Source organism: Danio rerio, chromosome 6 (assembly GCF_052040795.2).
Source record: "Danio rerio strain M-AB ecotype USA chromosome 6, GRCz13ab, whole genome shotgun sequence".
NCBI lineage: Eukaryota > Metazoa > Chordata > Actinopteri > Cypriniformes > Danionidae > Danio > Danio rerio.
The window spans coordinates 49,975,423-50,003,195 of NC_141026.1; the positions used below are offsets into that span (position 1 = coordinate 49,975,423).

The following is a 27,773-nucleotide window of genomic DNA, read 5'->3' on the forward strand; positions in this document are numbered from 1 at the left end:
AACGCACAAATTAAGAGAGTAAACTCAAGCATCTATTCATACATGCGTGATTTATTTGTGTGTTCCACATCCTGTCTGAACAAAGCATTACCCTGTTATTTACTTGATTATTTGTTTTTTTTTAGCTTCTCTTTTTGTCTTCTCTGCTTTCTGGGACCATTCTTCACCGGACTCAAACCCCTCATGACTGTCAACTCCTTTCTGCGCCCCGTAGCGTTTATTTTATGTATGTTTCTTTATTTAACCAGATAAAAAGCCATTGAGATCAAGATCTCATTTACAAGGGTGACCTGGCCAAGAGGTCTGCAACACACGATTTATATAAAAAATAAAAATAAATAAAAAATAAAAATGTAATAATATTAGTGATAAATATAAAATTGACATAATATAAAAATACAGTTTAGTTTTCCAGCTTTACCACATTTCAATATATTAAAAACACATACATTGAGAAATGGACTGCTGTTGTTTGTTAAAAGGATAGAGCGAAACGATGTCATTGGGATGAGCTCAGATATCTTTAGTTCAGACTGAAGAGTATTCCAGGATGAGGGGGTGGAATGACTAAAGGCTTGCTTCCCTATTTCAGTTCGAACCTGGGGAACAGTCAAATGATAAACTTCGCTTGAGCGTAGGGCATACTGGCTTTTAGACTTCTGGAGAAGAGAACATAGGTATGAAGGCATCAGTTCCAGAAGAGCCTTGTAGACCAGAGTCATCCAATGGGTGTACCTTCTTACATACAGAGAAGGCCACTCAGCTTTGGCATACAGTTCACAATGGTGAGTAAGTCTTTGACAGCCTGTAACAAACCTTAGAGCACTGTGATAGATGGAGTTTAAAGGCTGAAGACATTTCTTTGAAGCATGCATATATAAAACATCACCATAGTCAATCAAGGGTAAAAATGTTGCAGACACCAAATGTTTGCGAGCTTTAAGAGAAAAGCAGGATGCATTTCGATAGTAAAATCCGAGCTTAACTCTCAATAAGACGAAAGACAAAATGCAGCCATACGTTCCTCTGGCTAATTCATGGTCTCCAGAAATGTATATAGGGCTACGTTTTCAGAATGAGCCAAACATCCATTTATTATATTTTATGTTGTTTTAAGACTTGGTTAAAATTCATATCAACATCTTAAGATGCTTCACATCATGAAGAAATAACCAAGTGTGACAGACATTAAAATGCATTAAACACATATTGGCATACATGCGTAGAATATATTTCTAGCTTATATTTTAATTTTTGAGAGCTGACAGACAGATTTAAGAGTTAAATGTTAATGTAAATACAGAATGAGTGACATTTAAAGCAAACCTCAGCATATAAACTACAGGTAAACAGTAATATTAAAGCAAAAACGGGGAAGGTGTCACCATACTGCAAGTTAAAGTTCAAAGGTCAAAAAATGCAAGAGATGTGAGGAAAAGCAATGAAAATGTGGGCTTCTCACCTGCATTCGCTCTATCATTGCAAATATATCTGATGTCTGAGAACCAGGAGGAACGGATAAAAGAAGAGAGAGAGAGAGAGAGAGAGAGAGAGAGAGAGAGGGAGGGAGGGAGGATGAACACAATGAGCATGAGTGAGATATGACAGTCTGCATGTCTCTCAGTGACAACGGCTTCGCAATAATGGACAGAACTCCCTGCCTTGATCTGAAATTCAACGGCGTATCACACTAGCAGGTATCCTTCCTTGCTATCATACAGCTTGTCTCTATGGAAAACGAAGACTGTGAAACAGCATAATTTAACGTGGAGAGCAGCTGTGCGCTTGAAGGATGCGACCTGACTAGCTACAGCTGCGGTGTCATTCCATTGAGTCCTCGGCTCAGAATAAACCAGCGTAAGAAGCCAACATCAATTAAGGAAAGCGCTGTTCAGGATTCACTGACTGATTATCAGCACTAATACACATTCTTGGGTTAGGCATTTGAACAAACCCTTAAAGGGATAGCTTACCCCAAAATTAATGTTACCGCACCAATTATTATCCCTTATGTGGTTTTAAAACTTTAATATATTAAAAAAAATACTAGTAGCTAGCACCTGTTGACTTCCATACACTCTCTGACAAAAGTCTTGTTGTCTACCTAAGTTACAGGAACATCAAATAATAACTTGACTTCTAGTCGATCACTTGGTATCAGAAGTGGCTTATATGAAAGGCAAAAGCCTCTAGATTACTCTAATTTTACCAAAATAAAATATGATCATGCCTTGATTTTTAATTAGGACAGTAAGGTCTGACTTTGCTTAGTCAAAAGTCTTGTCACGTAACAGAAATAGTGTCCAGTATAAAATTTAAAGTCATGGTGCAGTGGAAAAAGAATTAATACTGTGTATGACTCCCATGAGCTTGGAGGACTGAATCCATACATCTCTGCAATAACTTATTAATAAAGTCATCTGGAATGGCAAAGAAAGCGGATTCATTTTCAATGCCTCAATCTTACCCCAGACATGCTTAATAATGTTCATGTCTGGTGAGGTGACTGGGCTGGCCAATCCTGGAGCACCTTGACCTTCTTTGCTTTCAGGAACTTTGATGTGGAGGCTGAAGTATGAGCACTGTACTGCTGAAAAATTTGCCCTCTCCTGTGGTTTGTAATGTAACAGGCAGCACAAAGGTCTTGATACCTCAGGTTGTTGATGTTGCCATCCATTCTGCAGATCTCTCACACACCCCCATACTGAATGTAAACACAAACAATGATTTTCCCTTCACCAAACTTGACTGATTTCTGTGAGAATAATGGGTCCAAGCAGGTTCCAATAGGTCTTCTGCAGTATTTGTGATGATTGGGATGCAGTTCAACAGATGAATCATTGGAAATATCGACCTTCTGCCACTTTTCCAAATGATCACCTTGAAGTCAAGTTATTATTTGTTGCTCTTACAACTGGGATTGCTGACAAGACTTTGGTCAGGTAGTGTTGTCAGTTCGTTATTGTAATCCAATGTTGTAACCCAAATATGGACAAACCCAACCATTGGGTTAAAAAGTATAATTAAAATGTAATTTAAAAAATAATCATTTATTTGACTCAACCCTGCCTTACATCAACCCAGAATTTTTATATTTGTGTATACAATATCTTCCTAGTTATTGCTGAGAAAGGTTTGGATCTTCTATTTTAAACCTTAGCATACAACACATCCCATTGCCCTGGCAATCATACCAGAGCAAACCTACAGTCCAAAATGTTGCTCATGCGCATTTTACTGAAAATACAAGAAAGAAAACGGTTTGTCAGAATGCAGTACATTTTTTAATGTTTAATGCTGATAAGACTGCAGAGTCAGGTAGGACTCTGCAAAATCCTTGCCAGGAACTGATTTCTCTCAAGAAGAAAGCCAACATACTTTCACTTGCATAACTCACACACTTGAGAGTACCTTAAATGACTTCAACGCAAAAAAAAAAAAATGCTGTACTGAAAGTGGAACTTCAGTTTTGCGTCTTTCTATGAATTGCTGATTCATCAAAACACAAACCACACGCACAAAAAACGCTTCTGCTAATTATACATTGAGCTAACTGGGTTTCTCTTTAACTATGGACACATTTAGGTCTATAAACTTTCAGATCTTATAAAGACAAAATATGATATGATAGAGCATGAGACATTTCTGATGCAACTCATTTTACAAACACATGAATTAACCAAGTGCACACAGCAGTGAATTTGACATTTCTCAACATAAAAGTGAGAATTCTTTCTCAAGAAAGACATCCTATTACACTATTGCATAACAACACACACATCACACCCTGTACAGATACTATATAAGCATGTATGATTCTCATAGCCCCTTTAGATGCAGAACAAAGTGAAATTTATTTAAAATAAATTTATCTAATGATTTCAAAGGTCAATAAATGACATTTAAATAAAAATGGTAACACTTTTTAACAAGGTTTTATTAGTTAATGGTAGTAATGCTAATGTAATGTAGTTACTAACATAAAAAAATAATTTATTATAGTATTTATTGATCTTTGTCAATGTTAATGGTAAAGCAGTTCATTGTTAGTTTATGTTAACTGGCAGTGAATTAACTAATGTTAACAAGCATGACTTTGAATTTGAACAATGCATTAGTAAATGTTGAACTATGATTAATAAATGCTGTCCAAATATTGTTTATTCCTAGTCCATGTTAGTAAATACAGTAACTAACATTACCTAGTAAAACCTTTTTGTAAAGTGTGACTAAAACAATTTCATGACACATATCGCCTCAATAATTAACAGTATTATGCAAAAAAACAAAAAACAAAAGAAAATCTAACAAAAACTAGTACTACTACTACTACCAATAATAATACTACTACTACTACTAATAATAATAATATATTTTTATAATTATTTTAATTGAAAAGTACTATAACATAATGATTCATCTCCTTTACCATGTCCAGACAGGATTTTAATTATTCCCAAAAATATTTAAAATAATTATTAATAATACTTAAAAAGAAAAATCAAAAGTAAAACACCAGAACTCACAATCACACCCCTATGCAATACTACTACTACGTCTGTACTCTCATCACTAGTCTGTACATATGATCACGCAGAAACTCGATGATTGATTTTCCCTCCAGCTTTCATACATTAAGTTTACTCACGTCACTGAAGCGCCTGCGGTGGTGCATGGCATTGAGTGCAGGACTGCGAAACCTATACAAACTCCTAGCCATGATGAAGTCAATCAAATTAGCTGAAGCCAAAGAGATAAAAACCCTCTCCCTGTCTCCTTGTGTTCTTCTCATGAGAAAAGCGGCACGGAAGGCAAGAAAAAGAGCGATGGCTTCCTCAATCAGCCTAAACTTCCCTTATTGCAGTCGCGTTTGCCACAAACAGCCTCTAATGAAGGAAATCCCTGGTAACTGACATGTGAATATGTGTGTGTGTGTGTGTGTGTGAGAGAGAGAGCCTAGATATGTCATGCCAATTCAAACCACACAAACCGCTTGATTTTCAAGCCAAAGGATGTGACAAAAAAGACAGTTTTGTATCTTTCATTGATGTTTGCAAAATGAATGCTTTGATAAATAAATACACCAGCAGAAACCTCCAACTATCAAAATGTTAACCTGCACCTTATAAAAATTGCTGATGACTTGCTTGCAAAGGTTTGCATGCTTTGTAAAGTGAGTCTTTAAAATGATCATGATCTAAATCAGAGACCTTTGGCTGACCTTATAAGTTTTATGCAATAGTAGATTCAGTGCTTTAGTTCTCCAAATATTTAATATAGCCTATAATCATTATATATTGACCATGGGGGGTGTGAAACTCTAAGCATCCGAGCAAGCTGGACACAAGAGTAACCACACGTCACGTAGTACTGGATCATTTCTAGTGGTATTTCCACTAAAGGACGTCCTGGTCCTCTGTTCTTCGTAAAAGCCCTGTCGGTACAGTAACTTCAATTAGGTTGGTGAAGACCACATCTCTGATTGTGCTGTTCGGTAAAGCCTCATTTAACATGTGCAAAATTAAATGGATTCTGAGTGAAAGGAAATCTGTACGGCATGAGCTGTTATCAACCTGCTGCACAATTATCAAAATTTGCCCCACAATTTCACAGATTACCTCCATTTTTTAAAACTGTAAACACGTCAACTGTGAGTGACGTCACTTCCCAATACAAACACGCCCAATAAAATAGCCCTCCTCTGTCGTATGATTGACAGGTTTCAGTGTAGATGTCGAAAAATCAAATGCAAAAGGATTTGCGATTCCATTAGAGTTTTGGCAGGTTACATGCACGACTCAGAGAAAAAGAAAAAGCAAATGAAGCAATTAATATTGCTATTTAAATATGTCAAGCCAGTAGCTCGTAAGACATGGAAAATGCATTTGCAAACGGTCTTTGGCTTTTCATTTGATCTATGTGCATTTGCAAAAGCAGAAATGCAAACGGTAATGCGGTATTTGCAATTGTGCATCCACACATAAAAATGCAATTGCAAATGCATTTGAAAATTGTCCAGGATATACTTCCATACAAATTTACCCTTGCAGAATTCTGTAACAGTGTGATCATCAGAAATACTGCTAAAATCAGAAGAAGAATGTGAAATCCTAAGATGACATAATGGCAGTTCTTGTAGGGCAATATAACCTCCTGTTACCTTGCACAACTACACCCCATTTGCCAATGCGGTATTACAGAAATACTAGAACAGCATGAGAAAACCGGATGCATCTTTGATAACTGGATTGCACAGTTATTGCTTTGTTCAAAATGCACGGGCAGAATTCACCAATTAAATAAATATCAAATCTGTTCCCTGAACATTTCTGGATGAATGACTTTGCATGTTAGGGTTGAAGTTATATATAGGGTTACTGATTATCAAATCAACTCTAAAAAAATATATTAATTATCTAAATCAGTCTAATAGTAGAGTGAAATGCAGCTATTCCAGTGCTTAATCCCTGATATGCAACTTTCTCCAAATATAGTTCAAATATATGTGTTTTAATAAAAAAAAATGTATATCCAAATTTTAATTCACCACATAATTGTAAAATGAACAAAATGTTACACCGTCAACTTCAGAAAGGCGGCTAAAATCAGACTAATTATGTACAACCATAAGATGACAACATTTCTGTTCTAGAAAGGCAATAACATTTCCTGTAATGTTGCACAACTATAATGCATTTGCCAACACAGTGTTACAGGAATACTATAACAGCATGAGAAAGCGGTATGAAAGTGAATGATGAGCAACAGAAGCCGAGTTACTGTGATAGTGTGAGCTGAAATTAAATTCCATGTTTTGCAATATTTTTCACATTCAAGAGTTACATGGGGTGGTAAAAAACCATCCTGCCAGAATGCCATTATTGCTTAGGGATTCAGGGGAATCTAATGTAGCATCCAAAACCTGTGAATTTGTGATTATCATAGCTCCTGTTTGCAGGATCAAGGTGTTTACAGACTCGAGAAGAAATCAGTTTGGGAAACCCAGAATTTCATTCCTCTGAGGCTGGTTTCTGCGCAACGTCTGATCCCCAGAAGGGAAAAAATGTGTTATTTCTCAAAGGTTGTGGAGTGTTTTACAGGTTTACTCAACTTCATCTTAGATGCTTCTCTTAAGTTATATAGGATAAAAAGATTTAGAATTAAACTGAGAAAACTATTGATACAGTAAGAGTGCAGAGTTGTATTGTACATTTTTATACCATACACTCATAAAATGACTTTTGCTTCTTGTTTAAACTTTAAATGAGCTAAAAAAACACACACAATTTTGAGTTTTTTCGGGACAACTTAATTGTTTTATGTTTAATACACCTTAATTTGTAAAAACGATAAAGTTAACTCAATCAACCAAGCATTTTTATCAGTGTACACTTTGTTTTTACAAAGTTAAGTGAATTGAACATAAAACAGTTAAGTTGTCTTAAAAGAAAACTAAAAATTGTTTCAACTCATTTTAAATAAGTAGTTTAAACAAGCAGAAAAAGTAATTTTTTGAGTTTAGAAATGATTAATTTGATTAACCACATTTCTGAAACTATACAGACATTAACTGTTGATGACACAAAGAAAATTACCAGCAATCAATTACAAATATGTAATTTTTTTTTATTATTTACTAACCTATTATAACCCAATATTTGAGGAATTCCAGCGTTATGGATGTGACATTTGCAGCAAAAAACTCAAAACATAAATTTACATAGAAAGTATTTGTTAACATTAAATTTAAACAACTGTTTATATTTTCCAGAACAACTGACCACAGAGTTATGGGTGCAGACAATTTTCATTTTTGTGAACATGTTTTGTACTTTAAATGAAGAAAATAAACATGCGTTATGGATGTGACCAATAAAGTCTGCGAGTTTACAGTATACAACATGCTTCGTAGAAATTCTGTAAATTAAACTGCACAACCCAAAAGAAATAACAGTCATCAAAAAGATAAGAGTTGGCTCTCTATAGAAAAAAAAATTATTGATTTTATTTATTGAATATTTTTGCATTTATAAGGAAAAAGTGTTGTTATGGTTGTGACATCTCTCCGTTATGCATGTAACAGATGTGAAATTGCCACTTGTGTGACTTTGGTAAATCTAATATAATAGTTTGAAAACACTGACTGATACATTTGAGTATTTTTAACGTACTTTAAAATACCTGCTTACACAAAAAACTTTTCCCATATTTTGGTGAAAACTTTTGCACGGAATTGCTCATTAACATTTTCTTGCTTTGTTATTTTTTTGTTGATTTCTGTTGAGCTTTAATCTATTTTAATTTTACTTTTCAGTTTTACTATTAGTGATTATTATTATAATTACATTTGATCTAATATTAATATATACGTTTTATTCCAAATCAATGAAACGGACACAGTTTTAATTAGCAATACCACATTAGCCATGCTTTTCTAAAAATCAATTAATCGCATAAACCATAAATTGCATTACCCCAATAACGCAGGTCAATAATCACATTTCCATTCCTTTCACTAGCATTTATGTGACATGAAAGCCAGCAGTGAGATAACAATATGTTCAATTAATGCTTTAAAGTGCACCAAAAAACAAATATAATGCATTTGCCATTTAAAAGCCTCTATTTGTTCTCAAAGTGCAATATTAAAAGGACCATTACAGTAATTTTCGTGTGATAAGATTTCTAAATTCAGCACCGATTTAGTCGACTGCGTAAAACAAAACAAGCAATATTGCTTTCTATTAATAGTCAGAAAACACAACACAATCATAATGCAAAGTCTATAAAACTCGCTGATTTAAAAACTGCACTGTCAGGCAACTCATTTACAATCCAATTTCCCTTCGCATCGTGCAGAAGCTAGATTCACGGCTATTATAAACCCAGTGTGGCTCTGCGGAGATGATTTCCTAAGCATCTTGCATTATGAGACACTCAGAGAAATACATAAATGCTTAACAGCACCATCTAGATTGAGCTAATCTTATTCTTCCGCTCACAATGCCATAGAGGCACTAATCATTCTAGGACATCCCTAAACACGGACACTTCACTCCTCCTGGCTCCCAGAAGCCCTTGTGCTAATGGCTTTCAGAGCTGCTCAGAGACACACATGGCTTCAATTAAAAAAGCACTTGGGTGTTAAATGAGGTGAAATAGGTGTCCCGACAGTAACAATGGTTCATCTTCAGCTAATAAAACTGAAGTCTTATTAAACGACAGATATAAAAGACTCCGTTTGAGGTGCATCAGAGAAGCTGAGCTTCAAAAATTGTATATTAAGTTCTCGAATAGGCCAGTTCAGCTCATGCTAAAAGATGCCATAGCTATTGAAGTGGTTTAGTTTGCAAATTTGTTAGGATATCTTGATACCTAGAGGATCTTTGATTTCTTTTTGGATCAAATTAGCATTTTCCAATCCTCGACAGGGTTTAATTTCTAAAGTTGAACTCTGATGTTGGTCCTCGAGGGGTAATTTCTGGCATGTTAGTGCAGAATTATCTGGTGACACACTTCGCCCGATTAAGCATGGATTACAAATGGATTCTTTCTTAGGAGTGCTGCCAAAAATAAAATGATGGAATCAATTATAAATTCATTAAATTATTAATTAAATTGGTAATATTTTCCCCCATGCTTTCTCTATATAGTATTTGACAATCAAATTACAATGCCATTGGAGTGTTTATTATGTGATGTGCTTGATCAAGTTATAGCACTTTAGCATTTACAAGACATTTAAAGTCATGCACACAACAATGGCATTTTTGGTTTTTTGGTGGGTCTGAAACAAAGGCATTTAAAGATGGGTTAAAAAGTGCATGTGAAAAAATAAATGCATTTAAAAGTAGCAGATTTTTTGTTGTTGTTTTAATGTATTTTACAAATTTATTTATGCTTGTGATAGCAAAGAAAGAATCATTATAGATGGCTTCACCATATTTGATCAGTTAAATCAATCCATGCTTAAGTATTAATTTACTAAAAATAAATCTTAAAAGATGCTGAAAATCTGAACAACGGAGTTATAATAATAATGTCAGCAGATTATCTCTTTTATTTTATGGTAGCACTCCGAAAATCAAACCCTCCACAGAAATAACAGAATGCTAACCTTAAAGATTATTGTGATTAATATTGAATGGGAAGTGCAAAGTAAAAAGCGATTAGTTACCTGAAAAACGGAATAAACCAATTGCCTTAAAAGTGGTTTTACCTTAAAAAAATATGAGCAAATCTGTTGTGAACTGTAACTGTTACGTTGACAGTTCATATAATTTTGCATACACACTGTGTGTTTTACATATGAATTTAACATGTGAAAGCATAAAAAGTATAAACACTAAATATATACACTCACCGGCCACTTTTTTAGGTACACCTGTCCAACTGCTCATTAACACAAATTTCAAATCAGCCAATCACATGGCAGCAACTTAATGCATTTAGGCATGCAGACATGATCAAGACGATCTGCTGCAGTTCAAACCGAGCATGAGAATGGGAAAGAAAGGTGATTTTCCCAATTTTTGCTTTCTCTCACAACACATCCAACCTTGAGGCGGATGGGCTACAGCAGCAGATGACAACACCGGGTGCCACTCCTGTCAGCTAAGAACAGGAAACTGAGGCTACAATTGGCACATGGTCACCAAAATTGGACAATAGAAGATTGGAAAAACATTGCCTGAATTGATGAGTCTCGATTTCTGCTGCGACATTCGAATGGTAGGGTCAGAATTCTGGCTGCTGGTGGTGGTGTAATGGTGTGGGGGATATTTACTTTGGGCCCATTAATACCAATTGAGCATCGTGTCAATGTCACAGCCTACCTGAGTATTGTTGCTGACCATGTCCATTCTTTTATGAACAAAGTGTACCCATCTTCTGATGGCTACCTCCAGCAGGATAACGCACCATGTTATCAAGTCTGAATCATCTCAGGTTATTTGAACATGACAAAGAGTTCACTGTACTCAAATAGCCTCCACAGTCACCAGACCTCAATCCAATAGAGCACGTTTGGGATGTGTTGGAATGAGAGATTTGCATCATGGATGTCCAGCTGACAAATATGCAGCAACTGCGTGATGCTATCAAGTCAATACGGACCAAAATCTCTGAGGAATATGTCCAATACCTTGTTGAATCTATGTTGAATAGATTAAGTCAATTCTGAAGGCAAAAGGGGGTCCACCCTGGTAATAGTAAGGTGTACCTAATAAAGTGGCCGGTGAGTGTAGTTCATTTACTTTAACTAATTCACTCCCTTTTTAAAGTCAACTAATCTCTTTTTACAGTGTGGGATGTACAGTATGCCATATGCACACACAACGAGAAGCTCATCTATTGCTTCTTCAACAGATGCTGCATGAAAAAGTGAAAAGACAGGTAGAAAGCAGGACGAAATAAATGAGAGAAGGCAGTCGTTTGATATTCCTGCCACTTCTCTGACTGAACTCAAGGCCTTGCTGGAATTTAACCGGATTAGAGGAAAGAGGAGTGAAATGTTAAACTCTGTCAAACCTTTAGAAGAGTCTGAGCAGGTAATGGTGGTAAGGACTTGACCCGACCAGGACGTTCTAGCGGGTCAGATATTCGCGGGATTCTGCCATCTTGCTTCCTGTGGGGGAAAAAAAAACTCCTCAGATCTAAGCCAGAATCATTAACAACTCAGTCGGATCAGAAACATTTGGCACATTTTGTCATGAGATTAAATTAGGAATGCTCAGCATCATTGATCATTCCGGCTGAGATGGAATTGATTAGTTAGCATGCAGTACAAGATGCAGAAAAAGCCACAGGTGTGTATGGGAGTCAATGCAGACTGCAGCTCAATGACACACACACAGCTTCATTTTTATCTGCTTCCCTCTACTGGTCTGTAATTTGACTTAAGCCAGCGACTCACTTCAAACACATTATTTCACATCACACCGACTGCTCTCAGCTCGTGTGGCTTTTATCAGTCGATCCTAAATCAATTAAACGTCCCCTGTCATTTGGCACACAGGCTGTTCCTCCATGCCAGTCTGGATGAATGTCTGTCTGAAGGCATGCATTCATTTTAATTGCTCTGCTTTATGAGCTGATGATGATACATCCAGCTCAACTGAGTTCTTCATCATTACATTGAATTTAGCTTGAGGCAGTACTGAAGTAAATAGGACAACAGGACCATAAATGTGATTTTGTCAAGAGGTTTTGGGTCTAACATGCATGAATAAAAGTTCTTTATTAGCAACTCCCATAGAGTTAGACTGTTGAGTTTTACCATTTTAGAATCATTTTAGCCAATCTCTAGGTCTGACAGGAACACTTTTAGCTTAGCTTAGCATAAATCACTGAATCGCATTAGACCATTAGCATCTTGCTCAAAAATGATCAAAGAGTTTAAATAATATTCCTGTTTAAAGCTTGAGACTGGGTATTTTATCATTACATTGATTTTACTTTGAGGTGGTGCTGAAGTATATGGGACAACAGAACCATGAATGTGATTTTGTCTAGAGGTTTTGGGTCTAACATGCATTCTTAATAATAAAGGTCCTTTATTAGCGCCAATTGTTCTATTAAAGGAAAACCCTGCTGTTTAAAAAAAAATAGGCTTATTATAAAACTCCCATAGAGTTATAATGTTGAGTCTGATAATTTTAGAATCCATTCAGCTGATCTCCAGGTCTGATTGGGAGCATTTTTAGCTTAGTTCAGCTTAGCATAAATCAATGAATCTGATTAGACCATTAGCATCTCGCTCAAAAGAGTTTCAATTATATTCCTATTTAAAGCTGGAGACTGGGTATTTTATCATAACATTAAATTAAGCTTGAGCTGGAGCTGAAGTTAATGGGACAACTGAAGCATGAATCTGATTTTATTTAGAGGTTTTGTGTCTAACATGCATTCCTAAAAATAAAAAGTTCTTCATTAGCATTAATAATTCCAGTAAAAAAACACCCCACTTTAAAAAAAAAAAAAAAGGGCTCATTTTACTACTCCCATAGAGTTATAATATTGAATTTAATAATTTTTAGAATCCATTCAGCTGAACTCCAGGTCTGACAGGAGCACCTTTAGCTTAGCTTAGCATAAATCATTAGATCAGATTAGACCATTAGCATCCCACTCAAAAATGATCAAGGAGTTTCAATAATATTCCTATTTAAAGCTTGAGACTGAGTACTTTATCATTACATTGAACTTAGCTTGAGGTGGTGAGGAAGTTAATGGGACAACAGGACCATGAATGTGATTTTGTTTAGAGGTTTTGGGTCTAACATGCATTCTTTTAAAATAAAGGTTCTTTATTATCATTAATGGTTCCATTAAAGAAAAACCCTGCTTTTTAAAAGAATATGGCTCATTTTACAACTCCCATAGAGTTAGACTGTCCAGTTTTTATAATTTTAGAATAATTTTAGCCAATCTCCAGGTCTGACCGGAGAACTTCAAGCTTAGCTTAGCATAAATCATTTAATCGGATTAGACCATTAGCATCTGGCTCTAAAATGATCAAAAAGTTCCAATAATTCTCATATTTAAAGCTTGATTCTTCTGTAGATACATCATGTAGTAAGAGGGATGAAAAAAAAGTGCTATTGTCTAGGCTGATAGTGCCTATGCAGGAACTACACTCTCATTACATCAGCTTTTCTGCTGAGCCATGGCTGTAGCCAGCACTATGACATTACACAGCACCAATAAATGTTTGTAAGATATGCCCAATGTGCAAGCAGGTAAGCAGTGGTCAGCCATTGTACAGCAGCAAAGTTCCTTGATTATTATGTATATTTAGTTCCTATACACTTCATTTCATTTTTCTTGTCGGCTTAGTCCCTTTATTTATCCGGGGTCGCCACAGCGGAACGAACCGCCAACTTATCCAGCAAGTTTTTACACAAGTTTTTACACAGCGGATGCCCTTCCAGCCGCAACCCATCTCTGGGAAACATCCACACACACATTCACACACTACGGACAAATTTACCTTACCCAATTCACCTGCACCGCATGTCTTTGGACTGTGGGGGAAACCGGAGCACCCGGAGGAAACCCACGCGAAGGTAGGGAGAACATGCAAACTCCACACAGAAACGCCAACTGAGCCGAGGTTAGAACCAGCGACCCAGTGACGTTCTTGCTATGAGGCGACAGCACTACCTACTGCACCACTGCCTCGCCCTTCCTATACACTTCTAAACATATTGGTCTAAAAAAAGAGCAACTTCTCATTTTTCATCAGTCTCAGTACATGTTGTAACTACAGAAGACTCAAGATTTACATAGGAATTTTACAGAAACTCTTTGTTTATTGTTGAGTGAGATGCTAATGGTCTAATCCGATTCAATGATTAATGCTTAGCTAACCTAAAAGTACTCCCACCAGATCGGAATAGATCAAAAAACGGTAAATTCATGAGCCTATTTACCAAAAATAAAGTGTTCCTTTAAGACCAAACCAAAAATGAAGAAATAACGTTTATTTTTGAAAATGCATTTGGAGCAAACAATCCACTAAAAGCATTTTTAGTGTAAGATGACCTCTAGTGACCTCTGGAGGTTAAACCTCAGCGATTTATAAACTGAATGCATCTTCAGATGGCAAGCCCACAGGTCATTCAGGCACTGTCTGATGGATATTGCACACAAAATTGGCAGGATGTTCTCGAAACCTTTTGCCCTCAAGTTATTGGCTGACTTTACACAATTTCTAAGAGTCAGAGTGGGCAGGTTTTATCAAAAGATGGTTTGCTGGGAAACAAAGTCGCGCTTACAAATTCCCCTTGAGTCACAATGAGCACTTTTGAGGAGGAACTAACGACTGGATTCTTGGCATTTTGGTGAGGCTTGCCAAGCTTTTGCCATTGAATCTATGAAAGAATGGAGTTATAGAGATACACATGCAAAATATACATACTTAAAATGGTATCAAAGTTTCAAAGCATCAAAAATCAACTACAAGGGTAATAAATAATATTTTTTAAGCATGAATTTTTCATGCATTTTTACAATGATTTACTCAAAGAGCCACCAAAATGACATTCATTGTAACAATAGATTATTCATTCATTCATTTTCTTTTCGGCTTAGCCTCTTTATTAATCTGTGGACGCCACAGCAGAATGAACCGCCAACTTATCCAGCGCTTATCATACGCAGTGGATGCCCTTTCAGCCGCAAACCAACACTGGTAAATACCCATACACTCCCACATTCCCACACATACACAACGGACAATTAAGCTAATTCATTTCACCTATACCGCACGTCTTTTGGACTGTGGGGGAAACAGGAGAACCCGGAGGAAACCCACGCGAACACAGGGAGAACGTGCCAACTGATCCAGCCGTGGCTTCTTGCTGTAAGGCGATCATGCAACCCACTGCGTCAGTGTGACACCAACAATAGATAAAAAAAAAACATTCAATGACAAAACTTTATATTTAAGGAACACAATGCAGCTCGGAAATACTAATTAATTATAAAATGTAATCTTTATACTTTAAAAATATCCTTCATACCACATTTATAATCACAAAGTTTTTGATTGTTTAATGTATGATACTGATCAGTATTTCTTTTTATATATTTTAAAATATCTCATTGTCTTATTTAAAAAAAAGTTAAATTGGATGACAATGGAATATTATTTAATCCATTTATTTATCATTTTAATTGCACAAATGTGATTCGAAGCATTAAAATAGACCCTTCTATTGATACTTACTGCGTATGTAAAATACATAATTACACTTTAAAGGGCACCTGTGATGCAAAATCAACTTTTGTGAGCTGTTTGAACAGAACTATGTGTAGGTATAGACCTTTTTCTTGGCTGCTGCATGGAGGGCACCATAGCAACCAGCGTCTTCTGGAAGAATGCTAAGAACTTCCGTTTACAGCGTTTACAACTGGTAATTTGCACTTCGAAAATTGGTTACAGTACCATTTTTAATGGATTACGGAGTGTTTTTGTGACACACAACTTTGAAAAGTGTGTGTTAAAGCTGTTTATCTGTCAGATGTGGTTCACGCGCAAGAGAAAAACGTTCTCCTAGTTCACGCGTCTACCGCCAGAACTACATTTAGTTAGTTCAAGATGATAAAAGCAGGTTAAATAGATTTAAACCATTGTTTCAAAGCTGTCTAAATGTGACTGTTTATACGCATCAGCTGCCAACCGGAAGTTCTTCGCATTCTCCTTTCGGATACAGGCAAATCATAATGGGTAATTTTGAGTTCTAAGAAAAAGGTTTATAGTGTGTCCACAGTCGTATCGGCATGAAATAAACAAAACAAGTCTCTTTTTTAATGTTTCCTGACGTTAAAATAGGATTCAAATCCTAGTTATTTTAAAGCTATTTTAAAGAGTGTGGTTTTGCCCACCCACCAAATTGATTGGCAAGTACCATGTTTCTAAAGTAACAAGTAAACACATCTACAGAACACTTCTATTTTTTTGGCAAAGAAACTGGTATTAAAATATCTGTTCCAACTTTTAGTGATCAGCTGCATCTGAAAAATTTGATTAATAACATTTTTAAAACAGCATGTTTGTAATTAAGACAGTAAAATCGCTATGTAATTCTTAACCGCTTTAATCACTACAGCTGCATGGTGTCAGTAAACATGTATGTGTGTGTACTGCAAATGGCATGGGACACATCATTTCAGAAAGGCTTGAATAAACACCACAAATACACAAAATAAACTTACTCTGTGTTTATGACTAATGAGCTGTATTTCAGCTTGATCTGTGTCTGTCTGATCCGTCACTGACTGCTGTTTATCTGACGTAATGCATGAGACGCAGACACGCATGTGGGAACAGTGGGCGGGGAGAAGCAGCTCATTTGCATTTAAAGCCACAGGCTACAAAAACAGCTACAGTGTACTCAGACACCAAAATGAGCAGATTCTGGAGGCTATAATAAATGATCTGATTTGAGCTGAAACTTAACAGACACATTTTGGAGACACCAAAGGCTTATCTTAAATCTTGTAAAAGGGGTAAAGTAGGTGCCCTTTAATAATAAAATGTAATACATTTTACAATAGTGGGTTTTTGAGGGACACATATTGAGAATAAATATTTTTAAGTATATTTTCATAGACTTAAAACCTAAATGACATTTGTCTACTATAAAGAAGTAAAGTTGAAAGGTTTATCAGCCCAGAACAAGCTGCTAAGCAGACTGGATTTCCTCAGTATAGTCTGAGTTGTGACACTATACAGTGAGACTATAGCTTGAAGGTCTGAGCTCTCGTGGGTACAGAAGAACACAAGACCATCTGAAGAGCACATGACACCAAAGGCCAACTAAAAAGAGTTTTGTAACGCCTGCTTATGTTCCAACGAAAAGTGACTATTTGCATACTGTTAAAAAGCAAATCAAACTGAGGCCACCTCAGAAGGTCAGAGCAGGACAAAGAGGCATAAGTGGCATTATGAGAGGGACGTCATATGCCAACACCGTCATGTCCTGTCACCAAAGGCGCAGCAGTGTTTTGTTAGATCTTTACCTCTTGAGGATCGCCAGGACTGACTCACTTCATTAGCCTGATGGCAGGTTATGTGCTGAAAAGCCCCTGAGGTCATCAGAGAGTTTTGACAGCGGTACAAGTTGTTGATTTGTCACAGCACATAAGCCCCGCTTGACTGAGATGTGCCACAGGAGGCTGATGTTCCTTCTACTAAATTATTTTAACTTTCTGTTGTATACTGACATGTATATCAGAGGATGGGAATCAGAAAGTTAACTCTGAGGATTGGGAATCTGAGGCGATTCACACAGAACACGGATTTGCATCTAAAAATAAGAGATGCAGTAGGTGTGTACTTACACATACTTACAGTTTGCACTATTCTATGCCATTTGGTAATATAACAGTATATTATATATTGTATATTTTGTAGTATAATAGTAAATTAATTCAAATAATTCAAATATTTATAATAATTAAATAAAATAATAATTAAACTTATGCTGTATTAGTACATTAGAATTGTAATTATTAATTTACAGTGCACTTGTAAATTTACAGTCTTACTGGCAACCAAATTTGCCAGTAAGTTATTGTACATTTTACAGTAAATTGTATTTATTAACTTAGTGAGCTTGTAAGTTACTGTCAATCTTACAATAAATTGTAGTAATTGTAAAATATAAAAATATATAAATATAATAAAAAAATATAGTAATTGTAGCAAGCGATTTAAAGCATAAGCTTGCATATTTACAGTCTTACTGGCTGTCTGTAAGTTACTGTGAAGTTTACCGTAAATTGTAATTATACATTTACAGTGTGCTCATGTATTTAGTCTTGCTGGTAACAAAAAATGCCAGCAAATTACTGTATATTTTGCAGTAAATTGTAATTATTAATTTACAGCGTGCTTGTGATTTTACAGTCTTGCTGGCAACCAAAACTGCCAGTATGTTACTGTATATTTTACAGTAAAATGTAATTATTGATTTAAAGTGCGCTTGTGAATTTAGTCTTACTGGCAACCAAAATTGCCAGTAGGTTATTGTATAGTTTACAGTAAATTGTATTTATTAACTTGGTGGGCTTGTAATCTTACAGTCTGGCTGGAAACCAAATTGCCAGTCACTTACTGTGACATTTACAGTAAATTGTATTTATTAGTTTGCAGTGTGCTTGTGAATTTAGTCTTACTGGCAACCAAAATTGTCAGTAAATTTACTGTATATTTTATAGTAAATTGTACTTTTATAATGTACAGTGCGCTTTGTCTTGCTGGCAACCAAAATTAACAGTAAGTTACAGTAAACTCTAACGTAAATTGCAATTATTATTCTACAGTGGTCTCTTAAATATAAAGTCTTACTGGCAACTAAAGTTGCCAGTATGTTAATGTAAATTCTTACAGTAAATTGTTATTATTAATTCACAGTCCTCTTAAATTTACATAATTAGTGGCAACCAAAATTGCAAGTAAGTTACTGTAAATTTTACTGTAAATTGTAATTATTAATTTATAGTGTGCTTATAAATTTGCAGTCTTACTGGCAACCCTATAAATTAATAATTACAGCTATAATGTAAAAAAAAAAAAGAGCACAACAGTTAGACTGTAGACAAGCACAGCAACTCACTGTTCCTGGTCCTAAATTTGACCCAAAAATTACAAAGCCATCATAAGTGTCCATTTTTAAACACATTTTCTATTGATTAAGCCACCATTTTAAAATTCAGTTCAGACTGTAACAAATAAATTAAAATAAAAATCTTGTTCATGTACGCATATTTAATTTTCTCTAGTTTGTAGCTCACCTCAACTTGCTCAGAAAAGAAAAAAAAAAATCAGAGATCAGCCATGAAAAAAAAAACAAGATCTAATAACAGAACATTATATCTGCATTAAATCTTAAAGAAACAGGATTCAAAATTAATACAAAATAATAACAACAACAACAACAACAACAATAATAATAATAATTATAATAATTATAAACAGCTGCTTAAAATTATTTCTTAAAATACTTTTTTACATGTTAAACATTCAAATAGAAGAGCTTTTATAATATTAAATATTTCACAATAATATTATTTTTAAACAGTTTTGATATATGGTTTTGATAGTATATAGTTTTCATATTATAGTTTTGATCATGTAAATGCAGCCTTGGAGACTTGGAAAAAGTCGTTTCAAATCTTGCCAACCTCAGACTTTACAACAGATCTGTGAATTGAATCTACATCAAATCTGTTTTGTTTGACATTTATGCATTTGGCAGGCACTTTGACTCAATGAAAAGAGCATTCAGGCAATATTACTTTGATCAAACCCAGCACAACTCTTTATTAGCTGAGCAAAAAGGATGATGATATAAAAACTAAAACAAATGAACAAGTCAAATACGACCAGTTCGGGTAAAGATTAAAAAAGGCTGAGGAAAACCTGGAGGCACAGAGAGTTGCAGGATTTATACAGAAAATGCAAAGCAGTGCTGCTCCCAAGGTCTGTCAGGTGCACCTGCTAATACAAATGAATTTGACTGCGTTTACATGAATTAGCAATAAGCTATTTGACACTAGCAAAGAACCACAGAACAGAATGTGCATCAGGAGAAAATCCTTACTTAACTTTACTTGTTTTATTTTCAACAAACTAATATTTATTATGTGTTCAGATAATGTGAGCCGGATATTATAATTTGGTGGTCAGTTTGTGTGAAGTTATTATTAGTTAAGTTCAAAGCTAAAATATAAGAATTTTTTAACATTTGCATAACCTCAAGACACAAAGATCACCAAATAAGCACATTTCTTCCAAAAACAACAAAATGCCCCCCAAAAATGAGCCCACTCACAGCTCAGTCGTCTTCATCACAACCTACTCTACTAATTCTGTCTGACAGATTAAAAATAAATGCATGCAATTACACTAAATAAGGACTGGAGCTTTCAAGCTTTGCATTGCTTGATAATTGCCATGCTGTTAAAAATGATAAATACAGTTACATAAATCTACATGCACTAACTCTTTCAAGCTTTGCATTGCTTATTCAGAAACAAAATAAAAATAAAATAAAATCCCCACCAGTTTGCTGAAAATATTTAACCCAGTATTGGGTTTGTCCATATTTGACCCAATGTTGGGTAACAACATCACTGCATTTTTAAGATATACCACATATTCTAAATTAAAATGATAAAATAAAATAAAATAAAATAAAATAAGGTTAAAAAGTATTAAACCCAGCCTTGGGTGTGTCTATATTTGAACTAGCATTAATTTGCATCATCCCAGCATTTTTAAGATATACTATATATTCCTTCTATTTTTTTCAAAAATTATTAGTATTTTTTAAAGTAAAATGAAATACATTAAAAACCCAACAGTTAGGTTAAAAAGTGTCATTAAAATTTTACAGAAAAAATGTAACCCAGTGTTGAGTTTGTCCATGTTTGACCCAATGTTGGATATAACAGATTTACAGCATTTTTAAGATTGACCAACTCATTTTTAAAAATAAAATAAAATAAAATAAAATAAAAAAGTTAGGTTAAAATGTGTTATTAAATATTAACAACAACAAAAAAGGAATAATAATGTCCATATTTGAACCAGCATTGCAAAATCCAAGCATTTTTATGAAATACCATATATTCGTTCAATTTTATTAAAAAATTATTATTATTATTATTCCTATTATTATTATTATAATTATTATTATAATACTTAAAATAAAATGAAATAAAGTAAAAACCCAACCGTTAGGTTAAAACATGCAATTAAAATTTAACTAAAAAAAAAACAAATAACCCATATTTGGCCAAATGTTGGATTACAACATCCCAGTATTTTTTTAGATATACAACATATTACATCAATGATCTTCAATTAAAAATAGAATAAAATAAAATAAAATGAAAAATAAAATAAAATAATAATTTTATCTAAACTATCTTTAAACAACATTTGCATTACATGACCACACAAAAATCACCAAATGCAGTGCTGCCAAACACATCAGATGCACCCAAAACAAGCCCCATCACTCATCACAACCTGCTCCACTAAATCTGTCTGACAGCTCTTCATCTGCCAGCCTCCCACCATAAGCACCTGAGCACGAGACAGACCATCTTATGATGAACAGAGAGAGAGAGAGAGAGAGAGAGAGAGAGAGAACGAGAGAACGAGAGAGAAAGAGAGAGAGAAAGAGAGAGAGACATTACTTACTTGTAAACCACGATAAATAAATGCTGAGCAAATCTGTTCTGCAGCTCCAAAGCAAATGGGCAGGTGACAGACAGAGCTCTCGTTTTCCTATCGCTCCCTCCCTTTTCTCTCTCTCCCTCTCACTCTCTCTCTCATCCTCTGAACTCTTTCTGTTTCTTTCCCTCCCTCTGGTTTCTTCCCTCACCATTTCGTGAGTCACTCCTCTCTCCGCTGTCGTCTTTTTTTTGGGTTATCAGCGCAGAATCTATTACTTTAGGAGCAGTTTGAGGTTTCTGCATCCTTTTTTGAAGTTGTTTTGGCACTTTTTTTATTGTTGTTTCGCAAAGCAATACTTGCAGTCCGTTGATGAAAAGCACCACTTTGGGTTCAAATAAATTGTGAAGTGAAAAGTGACAATTTAGTCAGCATTCATGGAGGTTTGTGTGATTAGCATAAATGCGGACTAGGGATTTCAAGCATTTTGCATTGCTAAAAGAAAAAAAGAAAAAAGAAAAATAAAAGAAATAACAAATACAATACAATAAAAAATAAATACATTAAAAAAAAAAAAAAAAAAATATATATATATATATATATATATATATATATATATATATATATATATATATATATATATAATAGATAAATAATTACTTAAAATTAAATAAAAAATAAAAAAGAGAATCAAATATAAATAAAATTAATTAAAAATAAAATAATAAGTATAATAAGTATAAAACAATAAAGCACAAATACAATAGAATTAAATAAATAAGTTAAAAAATAAATAAATTATAAATAGATAAATAATTACTTAAAAATAAAATAAATAAAAAATATAAAATATAAATAAAATAAACAAAAAATAAAATAATTAATAAATCACAAATACAATAAAATAAATTATAAATGAATTATAAATAGATAAATTAATTAAAATAAAATAAAAAAGAACAAAATATAAATAAAGAAGTCACATACATGGAATACAATAAAATAAATTATAAAAAAAATAAATTGTAAAAAGATAAATAATTACTTCAAATAAAATTTAAATACATAAAAAGAAAATATTCATAAAATAAAAAAGAATACAATAATAATCACCAATAAAATAGAATAAAAAATTATAAATAGATAAATAAATGCTTAAAATTAAACCAAATGAAATAATAAAATAAAATAAAAATAATAAATAAAATAATAAATCACGTAAATAGAATAAAATAAATAAATTATTAATAAATGAAATAAAATAAAATTAAATTTAATTAAATTAAATTAAATAAATAGAAATTGCTATAACATCATTTTTAAATTGGAGTTCAATGAAAAATTAGACACTTTTGATACAGTTTACGGATCCAGTTATAACTGAACAGAAACCCATAAAAACTATGAATTATTCACATTTCTAAAATGATTAATTACTATAAACACAATAGCTGCATTCTGCTAAAGACCACCTCGTTCTATTGACTTCCAATGTAAGTGCTTCAGTACAAATACAACTTTTAACAAGCCGAGTTTTTTTATGTGGCAGTGCCGTCAATACAGCTTAACTTGTTTTGAACTCCGAGCATTCTGTGTGAGTATGTGTGCAATTCAAGCCTCTTTTGCTGTTTTAAAAGGATGTTATCCGTCAAGCCTACAATTAGCCCACTCAGGCCTTTAAACTACCTCAAACGGACCCTGCTGCCAATCCCAAACATTCCCACAGCTGCAGATGAACTGAGGACTGTAGATGGGAACATCCCTCTCAGAGACTCAGGCATCCAAGCAGTCATCAGTTTAACTTGGTGGTAAATTCTCACACAATCTGATGATGCCTATTTATTTTTACTACTAATATGGTTTAGTGCAATACCACAGGACTCCTCTATAAACACACATCAAAATGTGGATAGGAAAATTTCCATAGGAAATAGCAATAGGATTTGCTATTTAAATTTTGATATTTTAATTAAGTTTCCCATGATGGGTTGCAGCTGGAAGGGCATCCGCTGCATAAAACATGTACTGGATGAGTTTGCAGTTCATTCCACTGTGGCAACCCCAGACTAATAAAGGGACTAAGCCGAAAAGAAAATGAATGAATGAATGAATATTTTAATTTATATATTATTTGTATAATACAAATATTTTGTATCTAAATATAAACATGTTTTCAAATATATCCGTTATCTCTTTGAAACAAGTTTATTTGGTTTAACCCATTGGCAGATTATTTTGCTTACTTTAAGGAAAAACTCAATTAATTTTGATGCTTTATTTCTAAGAATAAGACAATATTTTTGCCTCTGTAAATGCTTCTTGATTTAAGAATGTTTAGATGTTTGAACTAGAATCAAGACAAACTTTTTTGCAGTGTGAAAATTCTGCTGATGGTTAGCCAAGGAGTTGAATTAGCGGCGATTGACTTATTTTTGTTCATGATTAAATGTTGTTTTACTATCCAAGAACACTGTAAAAATATCTCACTGCCTTGATTGTTTAGTAGCATTAAATGACATTTTCTAATCATCTCAAATTACAATTAATAAAACTGACTAGAAATATTAAGTTAAACCTTATACAACTAGAGAAATTTTGTTAAAACCTGAATAACTTATTAAAGTAAGTTAAAGTAACATAAAAACTGTCAGTACTTGGTCATATCATATTTTTACAATTTATTAAGACCTGCCAAAGATCAGATCATTTTGAATGTCTTGATAATATAAAAACTGGAATTTCATGGGGTGTGCTAATTTTGTCACACAACTGTTTTATTCATTCATTCATTTTCTTTTCAGCTTAGTCCCTTTATTATTTTGGGGTCGCCACAGTGGTATGAACCGCCAACTTATTCAGAATGTGTTTTACAGAGTGGATGCCCTTCCAGCTGCAACCCATCTCTGGGAAACATCCATACACACTGATTCACACACATACACTACGGACAATTTAGCCTACCCAATTCACCTGTACCGCATGTCTTTGGACTGTGGGGGAAACTGGAGCACCTGGAGGAAACCCACGCAAACACGGGGAGAACATGCAAACTCCACACAGAAACACCAACTGACCCAGCCGAGGCTCGAACCAGCGACCTTCTTGCTGTAAGGCAAACTTGCTACCTGCTGCGTCACCGCGTCACCCCACAACCATGTGTTTTACACACTGCAAAAAAATGCTTTTTCACTGAAGAGTTTTTGTCTTGTTCACAGCCCAAGTAAAAAAAAAATTAATCAAGAAGGATTTTCTAGACAAGCTGAATATATCGTCTTATTCTGTAAGCATACTAAGCAGAACACTTATTTCAAAGTGAAAACAACACTATTTTGCTTACTCCACTCGCAGAGGATTTTGTTTGTTTTAAGGAAAAGCTCACTTATTTTTTGACATATTAATTCTAAGATCAAGAGAATATTTGTTGCTTGTCTAGAATGCATATTGATTTAGGAATTTTTTTTATTTTAATTTATAAATTTTTTTTATATCTGGACTAGAAACAAGACAAAAACTCTAGGTTTACTTAGAGTTTTTGTCTTGTTTCTAGTCCAGATATAAAAAAATAAATAAATAAATAATTAAATTTTTTAAAAAAAAATCCTAAATCAAGATGCATTTTATTGTAGTGTGTAAAACTTCTGCTGATGATCAGCCAAGGAATTTAATTAGCATTGCCTGACTTATTTTTGCAAATGCTTAATGCTTAATTGTTGTCTTCTTTCCATTTATTTTTCCAAGACCTGCCAAAGATCAGATAATTTTATCCTGATAATAGAAAAACGGGAATGTCATAGGGTGTGCTAACTTTTTCACACTGCAAAAAAATGGATTTCTTAACAGTTTTTGTCTTGTTTATAACCTGAATTATCTACAAATTCTTGAATCAATGATGATTTTCTAGCAAGCAAAACACAGTGTCTTTTTTAAGAAATAATAATTTAAAAATAAGTGAGTTTTTCCATTAAACAAGCAAAACAATCTGTATATGGATTAAGAAAAGTAATGTTTTCGCTTTGAAATAAGTTTATTTTGCTCACCTCACTGGCAGATTATTTAGCATGTTTTAAAATAAAACTAACTTAATTTGAACACATTATTTCCAAAAACAAGACAATTTTCCTTACTCGTTTAGAAAATGCTTCTTAATGTAAGAAAGTTTAGATAATGGGACTTGAAACAAGTCAAAACTCTTAAGCAAGCAAAACATTTTTGCAGTGCAAGTTTGACAACTTTTACCATCAAGTTTGATACACTTCCTCCAGCCACGCTGAACGTACTTTCAATCAAACACAAGCAAATCAATCTGAAACTCTTTAAAAATGTCATATAAGGTCAAGAAATCCAACAAAACTGCTCTCAGACAAAGAAACTCAAATGAAGCGTATAATTGCAAACACAAATGAGTCATCTACTCTATGAAAAACCAATCTCTCCAGCAGTAAAACTCTCATTTGGGACAATAATCACCTCGCACCATTTAAAATTCAAAACCACCAAATGAACTATCTTACCAAAGATGGTGGACTTTGCATAGAACAGCCTCGGAAACGCTCATCCTTCTGCGAAAGCCTTTCCTTGAGTTCCCCAACATGTCTCTCAGCACAACTGAAGAGTGTAAACAGACAGGCCTCTTCTCCCTAAAGCTTTTCTGTCCACACCCGAGTCCACAGAGACTCAGATGTGAGACGTCCACCTGATCGTTGAGTGCTTTTGTGTGTGAAGACTGTTGAAGTTTCACTGTCGGCTCTTGGGGAAGTGGTTAAACCTGTTTTCAAGTGTTCTATAAACTGCCCTTATTCAGCCCTTATTAGACCCTTATTCGGCCCGCAGCAGCCACTGATTTCAGGCTGACAAACAAAATCAGTCCCAAGGGCAAGAATAAATGACCATGGAAATGAAAGAGCTGGGTGTTGTCATGGGAAGAATCCTACAGGATCAATTCGAAAAATGGACTTTAAGGGAATACACTGAAAAAATTATTTACTGGATTTACTACATTTTTTTAGGTAAGTGTTTGCAAATTAGTCATATGAGCTGGATTTAAACAAACAAACAAACTAACTAAATTTTGTAAGGTTCAACATAATTTGTTTATTTAAATTCTGCCTATGTAAATTGCAACCACTTACCTTAAAAAAATTAGTAAATCCAATTAATCTTTTTTGCAGTGTAGTTCACCGAACAAATTAAAATTCTGTCATCATTTGCTGATCCTCCACAATTGTTCCAAACCTGCTTGAGTTTCTTTGTTCTGTTGAACACAAATGGGAAAATACTGGAGAATGCTGGAGGAAAAAAACACCTTCAACATTCTTCGGAAGATCTTGTTTTAAGTTCAACAGAAAAAATTGAATTCATTTGTGAGTAAATGTTTGGGTGAACTGTTCATTTGAGTGAAGTTATAGCTAGATATAAAGCTCTAAATAATCTAGCTCCTGTTTATCTAACCAACCTTCTGTCTCGCTACGAACCAACTCGCTCCTTAAGATCTCAAAATTCAGGGCTTCTGGTAGTACCTAGAATAGCAAAATCAAGTAAAGGAGGTCGAGCCTTCTCTTTCATGGCTCCTACACTCTGGAATAGCCTTCCTGGTAATGTCCGAGGCTCAGACACACTCTCCCAGTTCAAAACTAGATTAAAGACCTATCTGTTTAGTAAAGCATACACTCAATGCATCACCTAGCGGGTTCCACACTGGCTTCTACATCTTGCTTATATACACTATGAACAGCAGCTACGCTAATTATTCTCTTTATTCTCTATTTTCACCTGGGGATACTCATCCCGAGGTCCTCAGATTAGGCGGAGTCACTGATTGGATCCAAGACCAGCGACGTGATGATCCCAAGGATTCCATATTCGGGACCAGGCCATATCCTGAGCTGCTGCTGCGCTGATGGTCGTGGGGAGTGGAGAACATGAGTCTGATTCCAGCGACGCTCCAGGGACAGACGAGTCTTCATTGAGGCCATCTTCCAGCATAAACCACGGCGAATGAAGCTCTGCACAAGACTTTTGGCCAGCGGAGAAATTAAAATGGTCGTGCCCAACTGAGTCTGGTTCTCTCAAGGTTTTTTTCTTC

At 34.5% G+C, this 27,773-nt stretch overlaps 1 protein-coding gene across 45 annotated transcripts in view; it reads right to left on the reverse strand.

Annotated features, from left to right (window-relative positions):
* Positions 1-27,773, reverse strand: part of rap1gapb (RAP1 GTPase activating protein b) — a 184,867-nt gene that overhangs the window by 34,128 nt on the left and 122,966 nt on the right. For 14 of the 45 annotated variants that reach the window (XR_015494073.1, XR_015494079.1, XM_087257945.1 and 11 more), the window contains one exon: positions 11,530-11,626. Coding sequence is in view for 25 of the 45 variants with exons in the window: in XM_087257934.1 (XP_087114060.1) it covers positions 11,530-11,626 (97 nt within the window). In the remaining 20 variants the exon portion in view is untranslated. Of the gene's footprint in view, positions 1-1,462; positions 1,499-4,648; positions 4,958-11,529; positions 11,627-21,718; positions 21,859-26,202; positions 26,376-27,773 lie in introns of those variants that run through there. The other 31 variants (XM_087257939.1, XM_087257938.1, XM_087257936.1 and 28 more) reach the window with 10 other exon arrangements.